The sequence below is a fragment of the Corapipo altera genome, unplaced genomic scaffold (genome assembly GCF_003945725.1).
Source record: "Corapipo altera isolate COAL_440 unplaced genomic scaffold, ASM394572v1 24b, whole genome shotgun sequence".
Taxonomy (NCBI): Eukaryota; Metazoa; Chordata; class Aves; order Passeriformes; family Pipridae; genus Corapipo; species Corapipo altera.
Window position 1 is genome coordinate 11307520 of NW_020884888.1, and position 19499 is coordinate 11327018.

A 19499-nucleotide genomic window follows, 5' to 3' on the forward strand; every position below is an offset into this window, starting at 1 on the left:
CCCCTCCTCATAAGGGCTGCCAGCAATTTTGTGAAAACAGGTTGGAGAAGTCAACTACACACCCTCCTTCCCACTAGAGGTAAGGTACCGTGTCTCACACCTGTCAAGACACTGAATTCAGTTATTTCTAATAATCGCAAGCTTTCACTAGATTTCCTCCATAATTCTTAATCAGGCATTTGCATGTGCTCTGACCAGTGACAGAGGTAGCTGCTCAGCTCTCACTGTCGGTTCACTGCCAGCAACCCACAACCAGGCAAGTTGGGAAGGTGGTGTATGTTAAGAAGTGGCAGGAAAGGGAGGGAAATCAGAGTTTGATTGTGTGCATTTTTAAAATACAAATGCTAGTAGAGAACCCAAACTTCACCTCCCATCCCTTCTTGCTCTACCAAGGCTGAGATGCAGATCATGACAGCAGTTACCTGACTTGTATGCTTTCCATGGCTCCACCTTTCCCACCATTCAAGTTATATGGCTGAGCTCCCTGTCCATCACCCAAAGCTCTTTTTGGATCACTAACATGATGTCACCACTGCAATGATCAACCCTGAAGCACAGCACAATGACTGTTTCCCCAGTTCACGTTCACAGCGCAGTTGTTCCAGTAGGCTTGAAAATGAGAGGATGAGGCAAGGTAGGTTACCCTGCTCAGTAGGTTTTTTCCCCAATCTAATTAAAAACATTCAGAAATTCACTGAAGTTCCTTGAGAACTGCACATGTCCCATGCTTTAATATTAGCTCTAAAAGCAAACAACCCATTTTTTTTTAAAAGGCACTTGCCAGGTGGAGAGGTTTCCTCAGAAGTTTCTATACTATACCAAAGCTGCTGAACCACAAAAATTGATCTGCTTCTGAACTATCTTGGTTTTTGTTGTTATAGCTAATGTTTTTTTTTCCTTCATCTAAAAGCCAACAAGGAAAGCCACTGTTGGTTCTCGGACATGCAGAGAAGTGACAGTACAGCTCACTGGAAAAAGGCAGCTTTGGTCACCTTGGTCTGAAACTGGGTCAGAGATGCCAGCTCATGGTAATACCCGAGGAATATGCAAGTAATATTAGGGATTCAGAGGCTGAGTACAAGACAACTCTCTTCTTGCAGGCAGAATTCAGGTAATGCAGCTTTAACAGTCTGAGAAAAGGCAGCTTCCTCACAACAAAACATATGTTTTACGTACAATATTTCAAAAAGGCCTCATTTCTGGGAAAAGTGTCAGGGAATCTGTGTAAACAGGCAAGCCCCACACTGCTCCACCATCTTAACCCGAAAGCAAGCCACCACCAGGAGATTGCTACTGCTATGCATTATGTTGATGCTTGTGGGAGAATGTGCACCGATTGAAAGTCAATCCAGCTCCAAATAGCATTAAGACTACTGGACAAACTCAGTGGGAAAGACTACAGACAGCTAATGCATTATGTTTGTTACTCCATCCCTGATACCGAAAACAGACCTTTTGCCTGCTGAGAGTCACTTCAACCTGGGGAACTGCAGCAGAGTATGGCACACACAAAAAGCTTGCGACCATGTCACAAAGATTCTTACCATCAAACAAATGCTAAAGGATCCTCCAGACTGGCTAGCTATCACATCACCAGCTTCCAAATTCAGACTTTCTCAGGAACTGTCCCTAAATGCCTCAAAAAATGCCTGTCCTCATCTCCAAAAACACAGCGCCCTTAAGCTGTACAGCCGAGAACAAATTCCTTCAGGGTTGTAACAACCAATTAAGGGATGCAAGCAATTACTTTTATATCCATACAAATGACACTCCTCCAATGCAATTAACTATCCCTTATCATCTGCTCTTGAATTTGTGGAAATCATATGCCAAACACTCTCTCCTCCCCCAACTTTTCCACAATTTTAATCAGTTTGCTTTAGCCAATGTAATGAAACCTACCTATTCAAGAGAAATAACAGATGTCTGCACATTATCTGAATATTTTTAAATGTCTTTTTTAATTTTAAATATAATTTCATTTGAGATTTTGCAGCTTTCATTTCTATTAATAAATTATCATTTCTTCTTTATAAGTGATGAGCTAGTATGTCATGTAATTTTTTTCCTCTAAATAGACCAAGACTTTGATCTAATGCAAGCTCTTGCTGGGAGTAGAGAGACTTTCTGTCTAATTTAGTTATGAAAAATATTCAATTAAACTTGGGAGTTTAATTCATTTAGTTATGAAAATTAAATGAGCTCAATAAGGTACATTTGATTTGCCTTGAGAAAAAAAAAAACACAAAAGAAAAAGAAGGAGGGAAGAATCTCCGAAAGGGGAACAAATAAGAATTCTAAACAAAAGTAACTTTTCCTGCTCATGTTGAAAGGTGGATAACATGACAAACCTGAGTTTCATTTTGTGTGCCTATATAAAACATAGCCACAACGAGTTCATGTAAAATTTATATCCACAAGACACATGAATAGATGATATTAACATCCTAATTGTCTCCTGGGTAACAAAAACCCCTTAGGTCATAACTGAGTCCATCCCAGTCAAGGGAAGATCTGAGTCCTCGTATCAGGAAGACACCATCCACACACAGTTCTTCTCCATCTCCATTCAAGGAAAAACATTTGAATTATTTTTCAAAACCAGAAAAGAATAACATGGATCTCTCCAACAGAAGCCTCCTTCCAGTTTTCCAGCCATCACTTACCGTTTTTGCAGATAGGACAGCACTGATCAGGCTCATACACCGGATCCACGCACTCGGTCTGGGGACAGGCTGAAACAGTGCACAGCACTTCACCATTGGCTTCACAGCGACACTTTTCACACGGAGAAACCTGAAACACAAATCCAGTCACCTTTTAACTCCTTCACTTAATGCACTCCTTCTCATCTGCACTGTTTCCTTCACATCTTTTTCCTCCCCACTTTAAAACAAATGAGTTTTGTGGTCTGAATAATGCAAATAGCAAGACTGGGCTCCTGCAAAATTAGAGAACCACAGCAGAAAAAGATCTATGCTCTGAATTTATGCACCAAATGGGAAAGTCAAAGAGATCTTGAAAATAAGAACACTGCAGACATGCAAATAAAACCAAAATTTCCTGACTGCATTTCTAATGAAATTCCAGAAAATTAACTCATAATCTAGTTTATTTCTATTAGAGGTTCAAAAAATAAATTAGAAAAAAAAATTATAATTAAAGAAGAAAAGTTTTGCTAAATGAAGTACGAAGCTTCTTTTAACAAAAATGAAATCCTTTTTTTTTTTCATGTTTTAAAGTATTTTGGTAGGAGGAAGTTGTATTTTATTTAAAATTATATTTTTCAAAGAGAAGGTAGGAAAAAAATATCCTTCTTGAATTCAGGTATTTCCCACAGGTTAGTTGTATTTGGGCTATTCTAATACTTGTAACTTTCTGAAAATAAACTGCAATTCAAAGAAAGGGGTGAAGTAAAATGCAGGTAATCCTTTTTACCCAGTGAAATGTTAGTGGTTTTAAAGAACTCTTACAGCATAGGAATACCACAAGATAATTACTTGAGTGACCTACTTCAAAGAAATTAATTCCAAACAAAAGAGTATCAAGGCTCTATTTAGTAAAAAATGGTCTTTCAATTCTCTGTATTTGCCACATGTACAATTCCAGCTGCCCTCTTCAGCATTCCTGACCAGACACACCACATTGGATTGCTGACGTCCTCATACCACACAAGCAGCTGGAGCAGAGGGAAGCAAGGATGCTGAAGAGCAATAAATGGTATACTGTAAACCTCATTGCTGTACTCTGTAAAACCACATGGGCATCCATGCTCAGATGAAACACAGGATGAAAATGCAGCTGAATGTTATTATTAGTGATCCTCTAAATCTATAATCTGTGCAGATTACTGGTTTACTTAAGGAGGAGATTGTTCTTTTCATAGACCCTTTTTCCTTCCAGATTCCAGCTGATGCAAACAACCACCCATTGCATTTCTCCAATAAAAGCAGAAAAAACCCTCAAATCTAAAAAAAAAAAGAAAAAGAAAAAAAACAATTATTCTCTGTGAAGAATCACCCAGATGTCTAACTTGCAGATCATCTGCTTCTTCTCCCTAATTTTTAAGCAACCCATGACATTTTTTCCTCAAATCCATTCTCTGCTTGTTTGCCTCACATCCTTCTCACTTCCAAAGTTCAAACATGCTGATGCTTGCACAGCATCATCTCGAACTAAATGCTCATTCATGCTTTGCTACTTCCCTTACCACCTGCCAGGGCTGTCATTTGCTTATGCACTCGCATATCTTTCACGCACTCCCCTCTGCTCAGAAAGCTTAAATAGGGTCTCTTGCTGTGTTGCTTTCTGCTTTTATTACTATTATTTATTTTGGGCTTCCTTTGCTAGCTACTCACTTTTTGTTTTCTCTTTGCTTTACACTGTACCAAGGATGACACCACAACACACATTTATAAAATCCTACAAGGAGTGTGACAGCCCAGTACTGCAGATCTTTACTAAAGACTTCAGGACAAGAACTTTGTCCTGTAATTGTTTGTAAACTGCCACATTCACTTTCAGAGCTAAAGTGTCAACGAATGAGGAGGTTTCTAATCCAGTGCTCAGAGCTGAAAGGCTCAAGTATTCAAGGTAATCAACTGCAGTGCATGTGAAGTTTTGAGTGCCAGTAAACCTGAGCTCCTAAGTATTGCCAAGTCAGTAATAAGAATCATTCCTTATGGAGTTATATCCAGAAACAATACTTACTAAATTATGAAAACATGCCATTTAGGGAGGATTGATTTTTTTTTTTTGATTATTTTTAAGGAATACTACTTGATCAAAGATAGCAGACCTCAATTCCAAGGATCTGGGTCAACAAGGCAAACCTGTACTTTTGAACAGTTTTAACGTTTTTTGCCATGACTTGGAAAAGATGCAAATTTGTCAACCTGCAAAGTTCAATGAGACCAGTAACTACAGCAACAGATATTTCTTCTCCCAGGACACTGCTTAGTAGCTATGCCATTCAATATTAAAAGTGGTGTAAAAACTAGAGTATCTCATCAGGAAACAAGGCAGCACACAGATGTTAATCCTAAAATCTCTCATCTGTAAAATTTAAACATATTCTAATTAAATAGCTTTACTAGAATTCCAAATTTGACAGAAGCCTAAAATTTTTAGAAAAAGAAGCAATTTAATGTAGCACTTAAAATACTATTGATTAACAAAACCAATCTAATCTTTATCTAATAACGATGACTCATGATACACATTTCTGTCCTATACGGCACATACACCTGAAGACTACATCTTTCACGAACACTGTTCATGTGATACTGCAGTAATGAATACACTTCCAGTCTAACAGATCATGAGATTTCAAGGCAATACCTACAGTATGCCCTTGGTAAGTACTGTAATCTCTACAACCCAGCAATACAAGTAATGGTAGCACCAATAAGGAAGGTCTCCACATGCTTATTTCTACAAAACTCTTTTCAGGCACATAAATAAACAACAGTGGCTGCTAAAATGGTATCAGTGTCAACAGTTATCTGTTCACCTTTGGACAAAACAACAGTGCATTGCTTTTTATACATCATCAAGATGCAGCAGGAACTGTAGAAAACCCCCACTCCTTTCCACACCTTAACGGCAGCTTAATACTTGGAGACAAAATCATCACCAGAGAGAAAGACAGTGTGTATATGTAACAGCAGCTAAATAAATCAGAATGAGAAGACACATTTGGTCTTTTATTTCCTCTCTTCTACTCTACAACGTAAGTGCATTCCCTGCAGCACAGTTCCTAGTGGCAGTCAATGCAACCAGCATCCCATTTGTTCATCTGGGAAACGACCAGCCTGGCAGCAGTCACGCTCAGCACATGTGACACAACCAGGCCGGACTGGAAATAATATCACGTATCAGCCTCTCTCTAAGGACTAACAATACGACATCTCTGTGGTCTGCAGATTATTAACTCTAAAGCAACTGTAGTTCTGCCTATGCAAAAAATGCAAGAAGACAAGAGGCACAGAAGTCTTATGCATTCACCAGGCAGGCAGCCATAAAAACTGTAGATAATAGAGTACAGATGGCAAAAAAAAATAACCTCTTAAGAACTGTTTAAAGGGAAGTTTATTAGCAGAGGTATTAATGGAGTTGCATACATTGCAAAAGAGCAAAATTATTGTGTAAACTGGTAAATTTCCCACTGGTGGCAGTGAAGAAAACTGTAGCTCAGTAAGGGTAGTAGGTTTATCCAGCAACTCAGTGTAAATTGTCATAATTAAGAAGTGACAAATAATTTTGTACTCATTGAAGTGCTATTGCAAAGTAATTTGAGCTTTCCCCTTTCTTTTTCCACAAGTCTAACTTCAAATAAAAAAACAAAAAGACATCAAAACCAAACCAACAAAAAGGCTGGAAAAAAGCATATACAATCTTTACGTGGTTCCTTGAGACTTGAAAATATCTAAATTAAAAAAAAAATCATAATCCACAACTTTCTTTTGTGCTAAAATTTGTATTAATACTTTTTTGCCACTTACACAACTCAAGAGAATATGAATGTGGTTACACTAACAATAATAAACATACCAGCCCTGCTTTTACTTCTCTGTGCCTTCTAAATACCACAGATCTTTCAAAATCCATTTGGGTTTGTTGACTTTCAGATTTCCAGGTAACTCATCCAGTAAGAAGTACAACTTGGGGAAGCAAGGAAATTCTAAAAGACAAATGAAGCAGCAACTTTCAAATATGTAGGTCTTTCCCAAACATTTCACTTCTGAAAATAATTTATGGCCCTTGTAAGGCCATGACTTTTTACATCAGCCTGCATTTTCAAATCTTATTTTAATAATGAAAAATGTCTAGTGGAAAACGTGCTCAGAAACCTTCAGCTTCAAGTGCAGAACTTTATCCTCACTGCATTTCACCAACTAAAGCTTTTGCTACCAGTCCCACTCATATGGATGCTGTGATTCCTCTGCCATTTTGCCTCACAATATCCACAGGGGACCAGACTGGTGCTGATGGAAACAGCTTTACAAGACCTGATCCTTCCCCCTCAGCCAAGCTGTGTTTTGTGCTGATATCCATGTCCTTTTTGTAAACACAAAAATGCATACATACATGTGCACACAAGCAAAGCCTGTAGGACTGACTGTGAATCAAAGAAATGTATCAAACCTCCCATTCCCTGGCATACTCAGTTTCTGGCTCCAGTCAGGGCAATTTTTTGTCACATCAGGCCATATAGGAATTTTATATAAGCAAACTCCCAAACTTGTATGCATAATTACACATCTATACAGAAATGCTTTGCAAATAATGTCAAAGTTAGAAGGTCATCTTTTTCTTCCTTCAGCAATGTCTGGTATTCTTTGGCACAAACAGTAGGTACAGACACAGAGAAAAATCAGATCACTATCCATTTATAACTCCTTCCGCAACCTTAAGCAAGAGATAGCATATTAGTAACCATCAGCTTTAAATTCACAAAATTACATCTGAAACTGTGTGCAAGTGCTTGCATTTTGCAATTCCTTTCACTGAACAGCAGCAAACTGACTACATCTGTATCTTATGTCACCAGACAATCCCTCTGATTGCAGTGGCCTGGGCAAACAGCTGCATTTACAATTTGTGCTCACAATACTGAAGCTCAACTAAAAACCAAGATCCTCACACATGAAAATATTCAGGCTGCAGTTCCACTGCCTGTGTCAATAACTTTCCTTGCTCATCCTGACCAGACATCCCTTCTCACTTGCGCTTCCAAAGCTGGCTAAAACAAGCAATAAGGGAATCGATGTGTCATTTGAGGAAGGTATGAAGACAAGGACTGAAAGGTGAATGGGGTTAAAAAGCTGAAAGCCAAAGTATTTTCAGAACATTTCTGTAAATGTTATGTTACTGTTCAGCACTCCCTTTTTACCAAGGCTGCCAACCATGTCCAAATGTACCAGGGACCACTAACAAAGTATTTTAAGCTTGCTTCACAGTCATTAATACACCACCACGATATAAAAAGGCTAGGAAATGGAACTCTGCAGAAAAGCGTGAATGAAAGGTGGTCAGAAGGCTTTACAACTCTGACCTACAGAGAACGTGTGAAGAACCTTCATGTTTTGGCCACCCCTCAACAATTAAGTTTGCTGGAAAAGGAAGGATCTCACAATCCATCTCCAAAAAGGTCACACCAACTAGCTGCTGTTAAAGCAGCTGCTCCCTCTTAAGTAGAAAACTGCCACCCTGAAGTTGAATGCAATCCTTGAGGGTAATATGGAAAAAGGGAGGATGACACAATGTTTTCTGCCATGTTTTGAAATTCACTAGTGCTCTACACATCAGTGACTAAAGAGAGTAAAGGGAAATACTGTGATTTATTCCAAGGAGAGCAGTTCTGCTCCTTTATTTATTTATTTTTCCATACATTGAAGAACATGGGAAAGACATTACGAACCAAAGTTAAGTTTCCATGAACATGCAAATACCACAGAGAGCAGTGGCAACTTTAGAGCCTTCACAAATACATTTTCTTTTTCTCCATCCTGAGAAGGGGCTCAGCTTCCAGAACCTTGAACTGGATTTCATAGTCCCCTCAACAGATTCAGCACAAAAATCTCTGGTGTGTTCAGAAATGGGGTTTGGACCAGCCCTGTATCTAACAGTCATTCATAAGTAAATTCACGTGTCTTTCTTAGAGTCTGCTCACAGATCTCAACCACAATAAAATGCTAAATGTAAAAACGTAAGCAACAGAAAATTGGCCTCAACTCCAGAACTTTCGAGTGCACTGTCATAAGTTGCATTTTCACTTATAATGACCTTGCACAATAATGCTAAGAAGGCCATTGTCTAAGAGGATTTCCCTAAACATAAGGCTTTTCCAGTCCTTTTTTAAACTATCACTGTAATTCAGACTGCAAACCACGCTCTTATTAAAAGAAGGCCCATAGTCATTCTCAGAAAGCAAACATTACGCAACCTTGGCAGCACCACTTAAACAGTTAAAAAGGAAAAGAGAAATTACTGTTACAAAAAAAAGGCATCATCACAGAATGCTTACTAGAAATAGAAGTCAGCCCATAAAACCCTGCTCAATCCCTGCGAGGTGGAAGTTTAACAGTTAACAGTTAAATAAGGAAACAAATGTATTGCCAAAAATTTTCATAAAATCTGTAACACCACTGAGTAGGATCCTTCCAAGTAGCATTTTTTACTGTAAATACCAAAGGAATTAATAAAGATCAGCCCCCTCATTTAAAAATATTAGTGTCAGGGAGCAGAAAAGGTCATGTTTAAGTGGAATATTTTATAGCACTGCAGAAGTAATATTAACACAAAAATGAAAAAGGGAAGGGGCAGGACCCAGAACACCCTCTGAGAAAGCAGTTAAAGAACATAATATCACTTCAAACAAGAGAAGAATTCATAAAACTACTTTTCGCCTTACCATGAACTCCTCTAGGGTCTGATAGTTTTTGCCTCGGAATTCGCAGTAGTTCTTCCTCTCCTTGCACTGCGGGCAACACTGCGTGGTGTCCACATGGATGCAGCGAGGGTGGAGTCTGGGGCACTCGGGCTGAATACACAGCGGGCCCTCCTCCGTGCAGAGGCAGGGGCAGGCAGAGGGGCCCGGCGCAAACTTCTCCCCAATGGCATAGACGAAGCCGCTCTCGTCCACGCAGCCTTTCCCACGGTAGTCCGGATAGGCGTACTCCTCCGGAGGCTCGGGAGTGACACTCGCAACAGATGCTGGGAGAGACGAGTCTTCAGCCACCTGAGGTTCCTCGGGAGCAGCATCCCTTTGCTCTTGCACTTGAATGCTCCCAGATTTACTGCTTGTCCCCTGGCTGTTCCAAGCCTGCTTTTGCTTAGTCCATGACTCCTTGTTCGAGTAGTTCCTGTTTCCTTTGCTCTTCCAGTCCCTGCTACCCTCCTCCCTCCCGCTCCTCCCGATCTCATTCATTTTCCCTGGGCCTGTCTGGCTGTCCCTGGTAGACGTGTGATCCCTCTTTTCCTGGCTCGCCTTTATCTCCTGTTTGTCTTGAGCCTTGGCTAGTTTTTGTACGGGTATGGTGGAGCTACAGAGGGCAACCATGAGGCAGCAGGTTACAAGAAGAGAACTAGAGAGAGCTCCAATTGCCATTGCAGTAGAGCTGGGCATCACCTACTGCATCCCACAGGGGACACTGCACTCACATCGGAGGGAAGCGCTTCACAGATCCACGGTCCCTAGGAAAAAAAGAATTATGAATACTTCAGCTTCTGTACTTCTTCCCCCCCCGCACCTCGCCTCCACTGATGCAACATCTCAAACAATATGCAACCTGCCTCGGTAGTTTATGCAAAAGGCAAACAACAGCCTGGTGCTGCATCCCTCCTCCTCCTCCCCCGCTCTGCCGAGTCTTATAAATAGCAGGGCTCTTGGACACGGACCGGGCGTCTTCGGCTCCGAGAGAGCACCACGCAGAACTCTGGAGAGTCAGCATTTGCAAAGGCAGGTGCAGGCGAAACCAGGCGCACTGGGGGGTTATTTTGCCTTTCAAATGGCAACACGTGAAGACGACGGACGCCCAGTGAATTAAACGGAGCGCCCCATAACTTAGCAGTGTCCGGAACAGAAATTACCCAACCGAGTGCTATTCCCTGACTGCACGCACGATGATTTTCATTAATCTCTTATTCAGCCTAAAGTATCCTGGTTTGGGTTTTGTTTAAATTCCTACCGCTGAGCACATTTCTGTCACAGACAACTAAAACCAAGCATACTAAAGCGAGTAGAGACAAACCACCTCCGTTCCGAACTACCCAAACCAGCACACACACCCCTCTTCCTCCCCGTGTCTGAAAGGCAAGGCAGAGCCGCTCCGAGTTTCCGCAGCACAAGCTCATTTAACCCACGTCCTCCAGGAGTTCGGCAGCGCTCCCGACTCCTCTCCCTGAAACGCTGCACGCCAAATCGGTAAAAAAAAAAAATAAAATAAAACCACACCAAAATACGTACACTACTCCAGCCACGACCAGCATTGCCGCTCCAGCCTCCCGGCACGGCCCCACCTCCGCGGTACCGCTCCCCAAAGCCATGTCAAAGCCTCCCTCTCTGCCCGCCCGCCTCCCCGGCCCTCGGCGGCGGCACCGCGGGGCACCGTGCTCCGCCCGCCCGCCCGCCAGCGCTGCCCGGCCCGGCCCCCGCGGGGGACCCGGGGCACCGCGACGCTCGCCCAAAGTTTCCGGAGGGCCGGGCAGCGCCGCCCAACCCGCTGCCGGTGAGGCTGGGAGGGAGCCGGGCCAGCCCCTTCCCCAGCCCGGCCACCTCCCCCGTGGCTCGGCGCGGCCCCTGCCTCCCTACCTGCGCTAGCGCCGGGCTCAGCCCCGCCGGCGGCTCGGGGCGGCCACCCTCGCCCCGCGCCCGGCTCCCATGGTGGGGCCGCGGGCGCGGGCGGGCGGCAGCGGCGGCGGCTTGTTGGTGGCCGCTCGCCTCGGCGGACCTGCCCAGCCCGCAGCGCGGCGCGGCGGCCACAGCCGGTCCGGCCCCGCCGCGCCGGGGACGGGCTCTGCCGTGAGCCCCGCTGCTCTCACATGGCGGCCGTGCGCCCCCGTCCCCGAGGGCGGCGGGGCAGGACGGAGCGCTCCCTGCCTCCCTCCCTCCCTGCCAGCCGCCAGTGCGGGCCGGGAGCAGTGCGCGGCGCGGGGAGGGCACTCGCCGCTCGCCGGGGGGTGGCAGCGCAGCGCCCCTTCCCGCCCCTGCCGCCGCCGGGGCCACACCACGGCTGTCGGGAGGGAAAGCGGGCCAAGGCGGGCTCGTGTGGGGTCGGCCCCGCACGCCGGCGGGCGAAACTTTTGGCGGTGTTGGGGGCGCCAGTTCGGGCTGCGCGGTGCGGCGGGGGTGGGCGCTCTCGTCGCGGCGAGGGGCGCGCCCCCGCTGCCGAGGCCGGGCTGGCGCCGCTGGGCGGGCGGCTGAGCGGCGCTGGGTCGGGACAGGTGAGCTGTGCCCGCATCGCCGTCACACAGGACTCTGCTGTAGCGCTCTCCTGCTAGCCTGTTCTAGCAGTGAAGTGGTACGTGGTTTACTAGTTGAAATACTTACTTACGCTTTCGGATGGCCGGTGGACACTTCTGTAATTAATATAGCTGCATTTTTTCTCCTTAATACTTTCTTACACCAAAAAAAAAAAAAGGGGACAGAATGGTCTGTTATGAAGATGGCTGCTGAAACTCTGTTGGGACAGAAACGCAAAAGAATACCTAGAGATGCTTTTGTTCAGGATCTGAGCAAGGGCTTGGAACGCAAAAGGTTATTTATTTATGTAGTTATTTATTTTTAAGCCACATTAGATGATATATCAGTATAATCTTCTCTGAGTTTTGCTTTACAGATGTTCCATAGCAGTCCCAGCTGCGCTAACCCTCTGCTGCAGTAGCTCTTCAGCAGCTGGCTGTGTCCTACTCATGACTACAGCTGGATTTCCCAATGTACTTGGCACTATAACTGAAATTTTTAGGTAACATTTTAAGGGGTTTTTTTTCTTCTTTTTTTTTTCTTTCTTTAGAATGGTAGCACTGCAGTATCAGTACTCAGGAGAGCAATGAAAATCTGCTCGATACTAATGTTTCACTGTTAAGTACCTTCATGAGCGCCTGTTATTTGTGCAAACCCAGACACTTAAATTCCTCCAGAGGAGGATGCAGGTGCTAAACTCTTTTGGCTGCTGGATTGTTGATATTAAAAATTATGAGTCCTGTCTAGTTTTCAAAAATATTTCTATTGACACCACCTCATATCTTCCAGTCAGATGTTCATCAGCTAAATAATGTTTTTATTCTCTGAAACTTTAAAATACAAGACTAAAGTTTTGAAGGATATGAAGTAAAACTTTTCTATACAGTGAACTAATAAAATGAAATTCCATATTGCTATGGGATTTCTAGACAAAGTCTTAAGGAGTTAAGATAGACATTTTTCATTACTTAACTTAATCATCATTAAGAAGTACTTGCCTTCAAATTATCATCTTGTTACCTCTGAATAAAGAATTGAATCTTTGCCTTGTCTAAATCCAGTAATTTTATGCCTTATGTAGCTTAAACCCTGACAGGAGGTGAGCAGCCAGTACACCACATCACTAATTCCAGAAGAACAACTTGAATGACAGACCTTACACTGAGTTTACAAGCCTGTGAGCTTTGCTGTCAAGCAGCAGCTTGTTGTGGCTAGACCAAGGCAGAAGAAAATAGGGGCCTCAGGAAGGCAATGCTATGTCTGCGATGAAGAGCAGAGAGAAGCCAATTTATGGTTCTAGCATTTTCATGTGTTACCAGGTGAAACTCTGTTACCAGATCTGAGACCTTCTGCATCCAGGACCCTCTTTGTAGGAGCTCTGCTTCTCCCATCCCTAGTTACATAGCACACAGATCAGCTGAGGCTGAAGGTTCAAGGTGCTGCTCTGTAACAAGAAGGGCAAAGCCTCAGAGCACTTTTGTAACCACAAACTGCAGCTCATCCTAGACTGCTGGGCAAAGTAAGAAGTAAATATCCTCATTTAGTTTTCCAAAAGATTTCTCATTGGACTTCAGCCTCTGTTTATTTAGATTTGTAGGTATATTAAGTGATGCATTGTACCTGACATTAAGACCCTTGCAGAACTGACATCTGACCGCTTCATTAATATCATAGTATCAAATTGCAATATTTTATAGTCCAAGTGGATAAAAAGCAGATAGGTAAAAAATGTTTGATTTTCATCTTCGGTGTGAATTCTGAACTAGAAGGAGAGAGAATAATGAAAATCTGTTATCTGAAGGCAGCTGCTAGTGAGAGTTATATACTTCTTGTATAATGTGAGGTCCTGAAGTCCTGTTTATGCACAGGGCAAATATGACATAAAAACACAGCTCCAATTTTCACCACTCTGCTCTCCCCCTAAGTCAATAGTAGAAAGGACAACTGTGTGTCTGAGTGAGAATCAAATTCTGCATCCTGTTCAAGACTCTTTCCCTTCTGCTGGGTCTTATCTGCATGATGAGAACTTTGTATTAGCTAAATAAGAGCTGCTGTGTACACAAAATAGTATACACGGGTTTTAGCTTATTTTTACTAGGAATTAGCCTAATTTTACTAGGAAGCAGTTGAATGGAAAACAAAAAGGAACTCAGTAGCTGAAATAAAAATAGTTCTGGTGAGGAATAGCTTAAGTTGAATTGGCGTGTTGACCATTTTCATTAGGCCAGGCTCAAGACAGTGAGACTGGATATCCATGCTGAAAAGAGCTGGCTATTAGTCAGAAATACTTAACTAAACATCTAGTCTATGAGATTAGGAGGACTAAAATTTTGATGAATATCTTTTAAGAGTGACCTTGGTGTGAACAACAAGCACTCAAATGTAGGATTTTTTACCGAGTTAAAATTGATTGTCTGACTGATTGATTACAACATAAACTCAAAACCTCACAGCTAGGCTGACACTTGATCTGGACATCTAAGAGCACTGAAAACAACCACTTTTAGCCTAACATATGGATAAACTGAGTTCTGGGATATGCACATACTCTTCTCAGTGCAGGCAGGCAGCCCCCACACACGAGGGAATCACCTAACATGCATCCCTTCCCATGATCTCATGCAGGGATCATATCCTATCTTTCCTGTTTTATTAAAAGAAGTGTTCCCTGCCTTCAGTGAGGAGACAGGGAGGGAAAAGAGGAGGAAGCCCCATGGGACCCTGCAAAGCTGGGCAGGGCAGAGGGAACAGAAGAGGAACCCCAGTGCAATTAGGGAGTGGGCAGGGGTATTTAGAAAACCCCACATAACTAAGATTTGCTTTGGTGTATCTGCCGAGTATCTGCAGAGTCCATGGAGAGGACAGGGTGTGATTAAGGTGAGCAGTGCCGCAGGAGATGTGTGCTGCACGTGCCCATGTTGGTGTGTTACCTCTGAAATTCTGGAAGGTGAGGGGGGGGGAGAAGATACCCCCAAAGCATGACTCCTCTGGGAAAAGGGTTAGTTGTGCCTTTTTATTTTGCTTCATGTCATTATTCCTTCTGAAAGGAAGAGAGTTGTTATATGAAAGGTATTTTTTATTGTTGTGCTAAAGTGGCAGTTGTTCAGGCAGGTTCATATCACAGCCTTCAAAAGGTAGCAATTTGTGCAGTAGTATTAGTCCAGCCATATAAAATAAGGCCTTCAAATAACAGTCAGTCTGAAGACAGAGACAAAGTTGAGGTACATATTACTCTAACAAATTGTGTATTTGAAAGGCTCAATTATAAATGAGCAGTTTAAACAACTCTTAAAAGAAAGGAAAAAATAATAAAAGCAAGCCCCCATAACTATTTTTAAACTAGGTTAGCTTTTATCTTTTTTATTTTTACTTATTTCTTCTGTTTTCTTTATGCCACTTGTCAAAGGACACTGAAGATGTTTTACAGTTCCCTTTTTTTCACTTATCTGATGCCTCTTTAGTTGACTGATAAGTAATTATTGAAGAAATATTACACAGTATTACACAAACTGTAGTTACAGTTGTCTTCATCAATTATTTTTAAATTATTTAGTTTTTCACAAATGCTGATATAACATTTTTTTTCCTTTGCATGTGTGAAAACAAAACTTCTGTCATTTAGAGTTTAGGATCTTCAGTACAAGGACTCTCTTTACACTTCTGTAAATCGCAGTTTGCATGTTGGGAAATAAATAATGATTTTTAAGTTTTCCTTATTCCTTGTAATACAAAAAAAGATCTCTGTAGACCAAGGGGGGATTTGAACTTTAGAAGTCCTAACGTTGTGAAACATCTTTTAAAACAGATTTTTGCTGCTACTGATTTATGTTCTAGGAACTCCCCCTTTAGCTTATGATTTGTCTTATTATTAAGCAAAATATAAATATAATGCTGTGCTGCTTTTGACTTCTGGGTGGAGTTAATTTTCTTCACAGTAGCTGCTATGGGACTGTGTTTTGGATTTGTGCTGAAAACAGTGTTGATTATTCAGGGAAGTTTTCCTTATAGCTGAGCAACGCTTACACAGAGCCAAGACCTTTTCTAGTCCTAACCCCACCCCACCAGTGAGGAGGCATGGGGTGCACAAGAAGTTGGGAGGGGACACACTCGGGTCAGCTGATCCCACCTGACCCAAGGGATATTCCATACCATATGGCATCATGCTCAGCATGTAAAGCTGGGGGAAGAATAAGGTAGGGAGAGGATTTGGAGCGATCACATTCGTCTTCCCCAGTCACCATTATGTGATGGAGTCCTGCTTTTCTGGGGACAGCTGAACACCTGCCTGCCCACTGGAAGTGGTGAATCTAGTCCTTGTTTTGCTTTGCTTGTGTGTGATGTTTTTGCTTCACCTATTGAACTGTCTTTATCTCAACCCATGAGTTTTATCATTTTTACTCTTCTGATTCTTTTCCTTATCCCACCAGGGAAGAGTGAAAAAGTGACTGTGTGGGGTTGAACTGACATCTGGAGGTAAATCATGACAAATAGAAATAAAATACTTAATTTAATGTAAAATATCCTAATTAAAGGTATCCATAATGACACTTGTTTCAAAATGTTGGAAAGAAGACTGGCTTTGTTAAAAATAACTCTGAAAACCTCTCTCTTTGACAAGATCAATTTCTCTGTCCTACAAGCTCTGCAGAGACTGTAATGGACATATTTACCACAGTAACCATTTCCTTCTAGCTCCATGAAAGAGAGAGGGAAGTACAGGTTTCTTTTTTGTACATGAGATGTCTACAGTTTCTACCACTTTTAATCACTTTTCTATTCTTACATACCTGTGGCATCTCTAATGGTAGTTTTCCTAGAAAAGTGTTATTACCATCTTAATCATAACACTTAAATAATACTAAAAAGTGCACAGTGAAACCTTTGGAGAGTGAGGAGGATTCAATTCAGGACTTGTACATATGGGCTCATTCTGAGGAAAAAATAATTTTCTATTCACAACGCAGTATTTTGTGTTTGTAATTACAGAACATGAGAGACATTCGTAAATGAATTTTGATGCCCCTATTTTTACTACAATTTCAGTAGCCTGGTGAAAATGAATGTTAATCACGGCTGACAAGGTTTTTTGATATTTGTGCCTTTTTGCTCAAAAAGTGGTAACAAAACATTTTTGCAGGTACATAGACATGGACATGCACAAATAACATGAAACATTTAAATACACAATCTTTTGTATAAACAAGTCTTAATACTACACCTTGCTCTTTCCTTTTGCAAAGCCAAGGGATGCACTACCAATTTTTTTAGTTTGTCATTGTGATGGAAAAGTGAACAAAGTATTTCTTAACCTTGTGTTTAGCTCTCTTTACATAGAATGTGAAACTCAGTTGAAAGTACAGATCGGTATTACTTTCTCTTTTATTACTTATAATTACATTTGTGTTTTATATATTTATAATATTTAAGTTTCTCTAGATACATTTTTGCTTGCATTAAAGTTTTTCAATAAAGGTAATATCAACTATCAAAAGTTTAATAAAAAAATTTGGTTCCTGTGTTGTTCTGCATTTTAAGTTAATAGATCTCATCCTTCCATTACTCCTTAATATTACTGAAGAAAAAACAACCCCGTAAAACCAAAACCCCAGCATTGCTCTCTCTTCAGTTCTCACAGGATTTCTTCACTTTTATTGTATTAAAAATTAACCTAAACTTAATGAATAAATGGAATTGAAGAAGAAAAATTCTTATGTACCTTACAGGAAGATAGGGAAAAGTTATTGGCAAAATTGATTCAGCACTGTAATTTACACAAATATTTGCTTTCATTCTCTAACTTTCTTTAAAACTTCAATAACAGAAGTTGTACTGTTTAGTATTTGTTTTCCTTTAAATTATTTGAAAAACAACATATGTATATGAAATAAAAGTGTTTTAAACCACATTGTTCTTATTCAAATACCTTGTTAATGTTATTAGTGTGGAGTAAAAACATTTATTATATGGTTGATAATTATAAACTGTTGTCTTCTACGAAGACAACTCCTTAAAAAACAGTGAAATTAAGTTTGCTAAGTCAAGAATTGGAAAGGTAAGGAATTCACAGTATCTGTGTAAAAGCCTGTCTTCTTTCCACAATTTATAGAATTAGAGTATAATCCCCAGGCATCTGATCCTGTAATATTAAAAACAAAAAACCCAAACTAAACCCAACTGTCTGCAGACTCAGAGAACCATCTTGCCTCGAAAGAGATATTCTCCAAAAGTTGGTGAGCATAAACCCCTAGGTAGAAAGCCCTTAGAGATATGCTCTCCAGAACACATCTTCAAACTTTTCCTATTATATACCTTCTTTTTCTATCATTATTACTATCCAGTTGGTAAAAACTGAAGCTTTTGCAATGACACTTACTGCATAATGCATACACATCTGATCCTGCAGCCCTCCTTACTTTTTGAACCTGCTGGCTAAGTTCAACCAAACTTGATGAAGGAACTGAATTCTGAAAGTTTCACAAAAAGAAGTGGATTGATAGAGAAGAGCAACCTCATAGCTGTCCCTGAAGATGTGCTGTGACATCATGCCTTATTAACTACCAGTGACTCTGCATGAGACAATACTCATATAAGTGCCCAGGCTACATTAGGCACGTAGAGTGGAGATAACAGATTAAAAAAAGCACCAATATATAAGAAAATTCTGCTAATTATGGTGTTTAAATGCTTTTGCTTTCCTGTCATTACCCTTCCCTACACTACTGTAGAAGTCCCTATGTCCCTTATCAGGTGCCTGTGATACAGTACCAGGTAAATGATGTATTATTTTGTTTGTCTTCTTAAAATAAAGGCCCAGTGAGGCCTTTGAAATAATTCATATACATTTGATAGTGTCATCATTTTAAAAACTGAGCAAATTATGATTTGTAACATATTGAAAGTTTCATGAATTACAGAATCCCAAGTGGTCTGTCTTTAGATCTAATTACTGGAGATGATTACATTCAGGACCTTCTGCAATCACAGAGGCTGATGATAGAGTTTTCTCTCTAATGAAAAAGTTATGTGGTTCAGAAATCATGATTTAGGCTTCAGGCTGTCAGAGCGGAGCAAAAAAAGTCAGAGTAGACAATCTTTGGGCTAGAACTTGAGTTGGGAAACAGAGAAGCAGTATTTTGCTCTGTTTGCACACAGGACCGAGACACCACAGGTGCAACTAGGTGCCTACTGCACAAATTGGCTGGTATCCCTAGAGATACATATCTTTCAGTGACCAGGAAAGAAGGGAAAGGAGAGCAGAAACCAGTGGCCTGAAGTCATACAGAAGGTCAGTCACTGGACTGAGAAGTTGTGTAAACCTAATGATTCTCTCTCATCTTCTCTTTTCAATGTACCATTTACTAGTCCATGTTGACTCTATTCTCTAGTAGAATATTGACTGCACTGTTGCATAGCTGGCATACTGAGTCCCTCATACATGTACAAAAATTTAGGTGTTCATTTGTGTAAAACACTTGGAGCCTGGTTCGCTTGTTACCACCAAGTCTTGATGGACTGATGTCCTTAGGTTGACAGT

At 41.4% G+C, this 19499-nt stretch overlaps 1 protein-coding gene and 1 long non-coding RNA gene across 7 annotated transcripts in view; one reads left to right on the top strand and one right to left on the bottom strand.

Annotated features, from left to right (window-relative positions):
* The window catches only part of VWC2 (von Willebrand factor C domain containing 2), a 55239-nt gene extending 43622 nt beyond the window's left edge, over positions 1–11617 (bottom strand). The window contains exons 1-3 of one of the 5 annotated variants that reach the window (XM_027644022.1): positions 11315–11617; positions 9416–10197; positions 2667–2796 (exon numbers count right to left, since the gene is read on the bottom strand). In XM_027644022.1, the coding sequence (XP_027499823.1) occupies positions 2667–2796; positions 9416–10129 (844 nt within the window). In that variant the 5' untranslated portion in view covers positions 10130–10197; positions 11315–11617. Of the gene's footprint in view, positions 1–2666; positions 2797–9415; positions 10198–10691; positions 10769–10791; positions 10894–10957; positions 11065–11314 lie in introns of those variants that run through there. The other 4 variants (XM_027644021.1, XM_027644024.1, XM_027644023.1 and 1 more) reach the window with 4 other exon arrangements.
* A 4831-nt stretch (positions 11618–16448) lies between these two features.
* The window catches only part of LOC113947453, a 28877-nt gene continuing 25826 nt past the window's right edge, over positions 16449–19499 (top strand). For both annotated transcript variants that reach the window (XR_003527727.1, XR_003527728.1), the window contains exons 1-2: positions 16449–17082; positions 19118–19250. This is a non-coding gene — a long non-coding RNA (uncharacterized LOC113947453). The remainder of the gene's footprint in view (positions 17083–19117; positions 19251–19499) is intronic.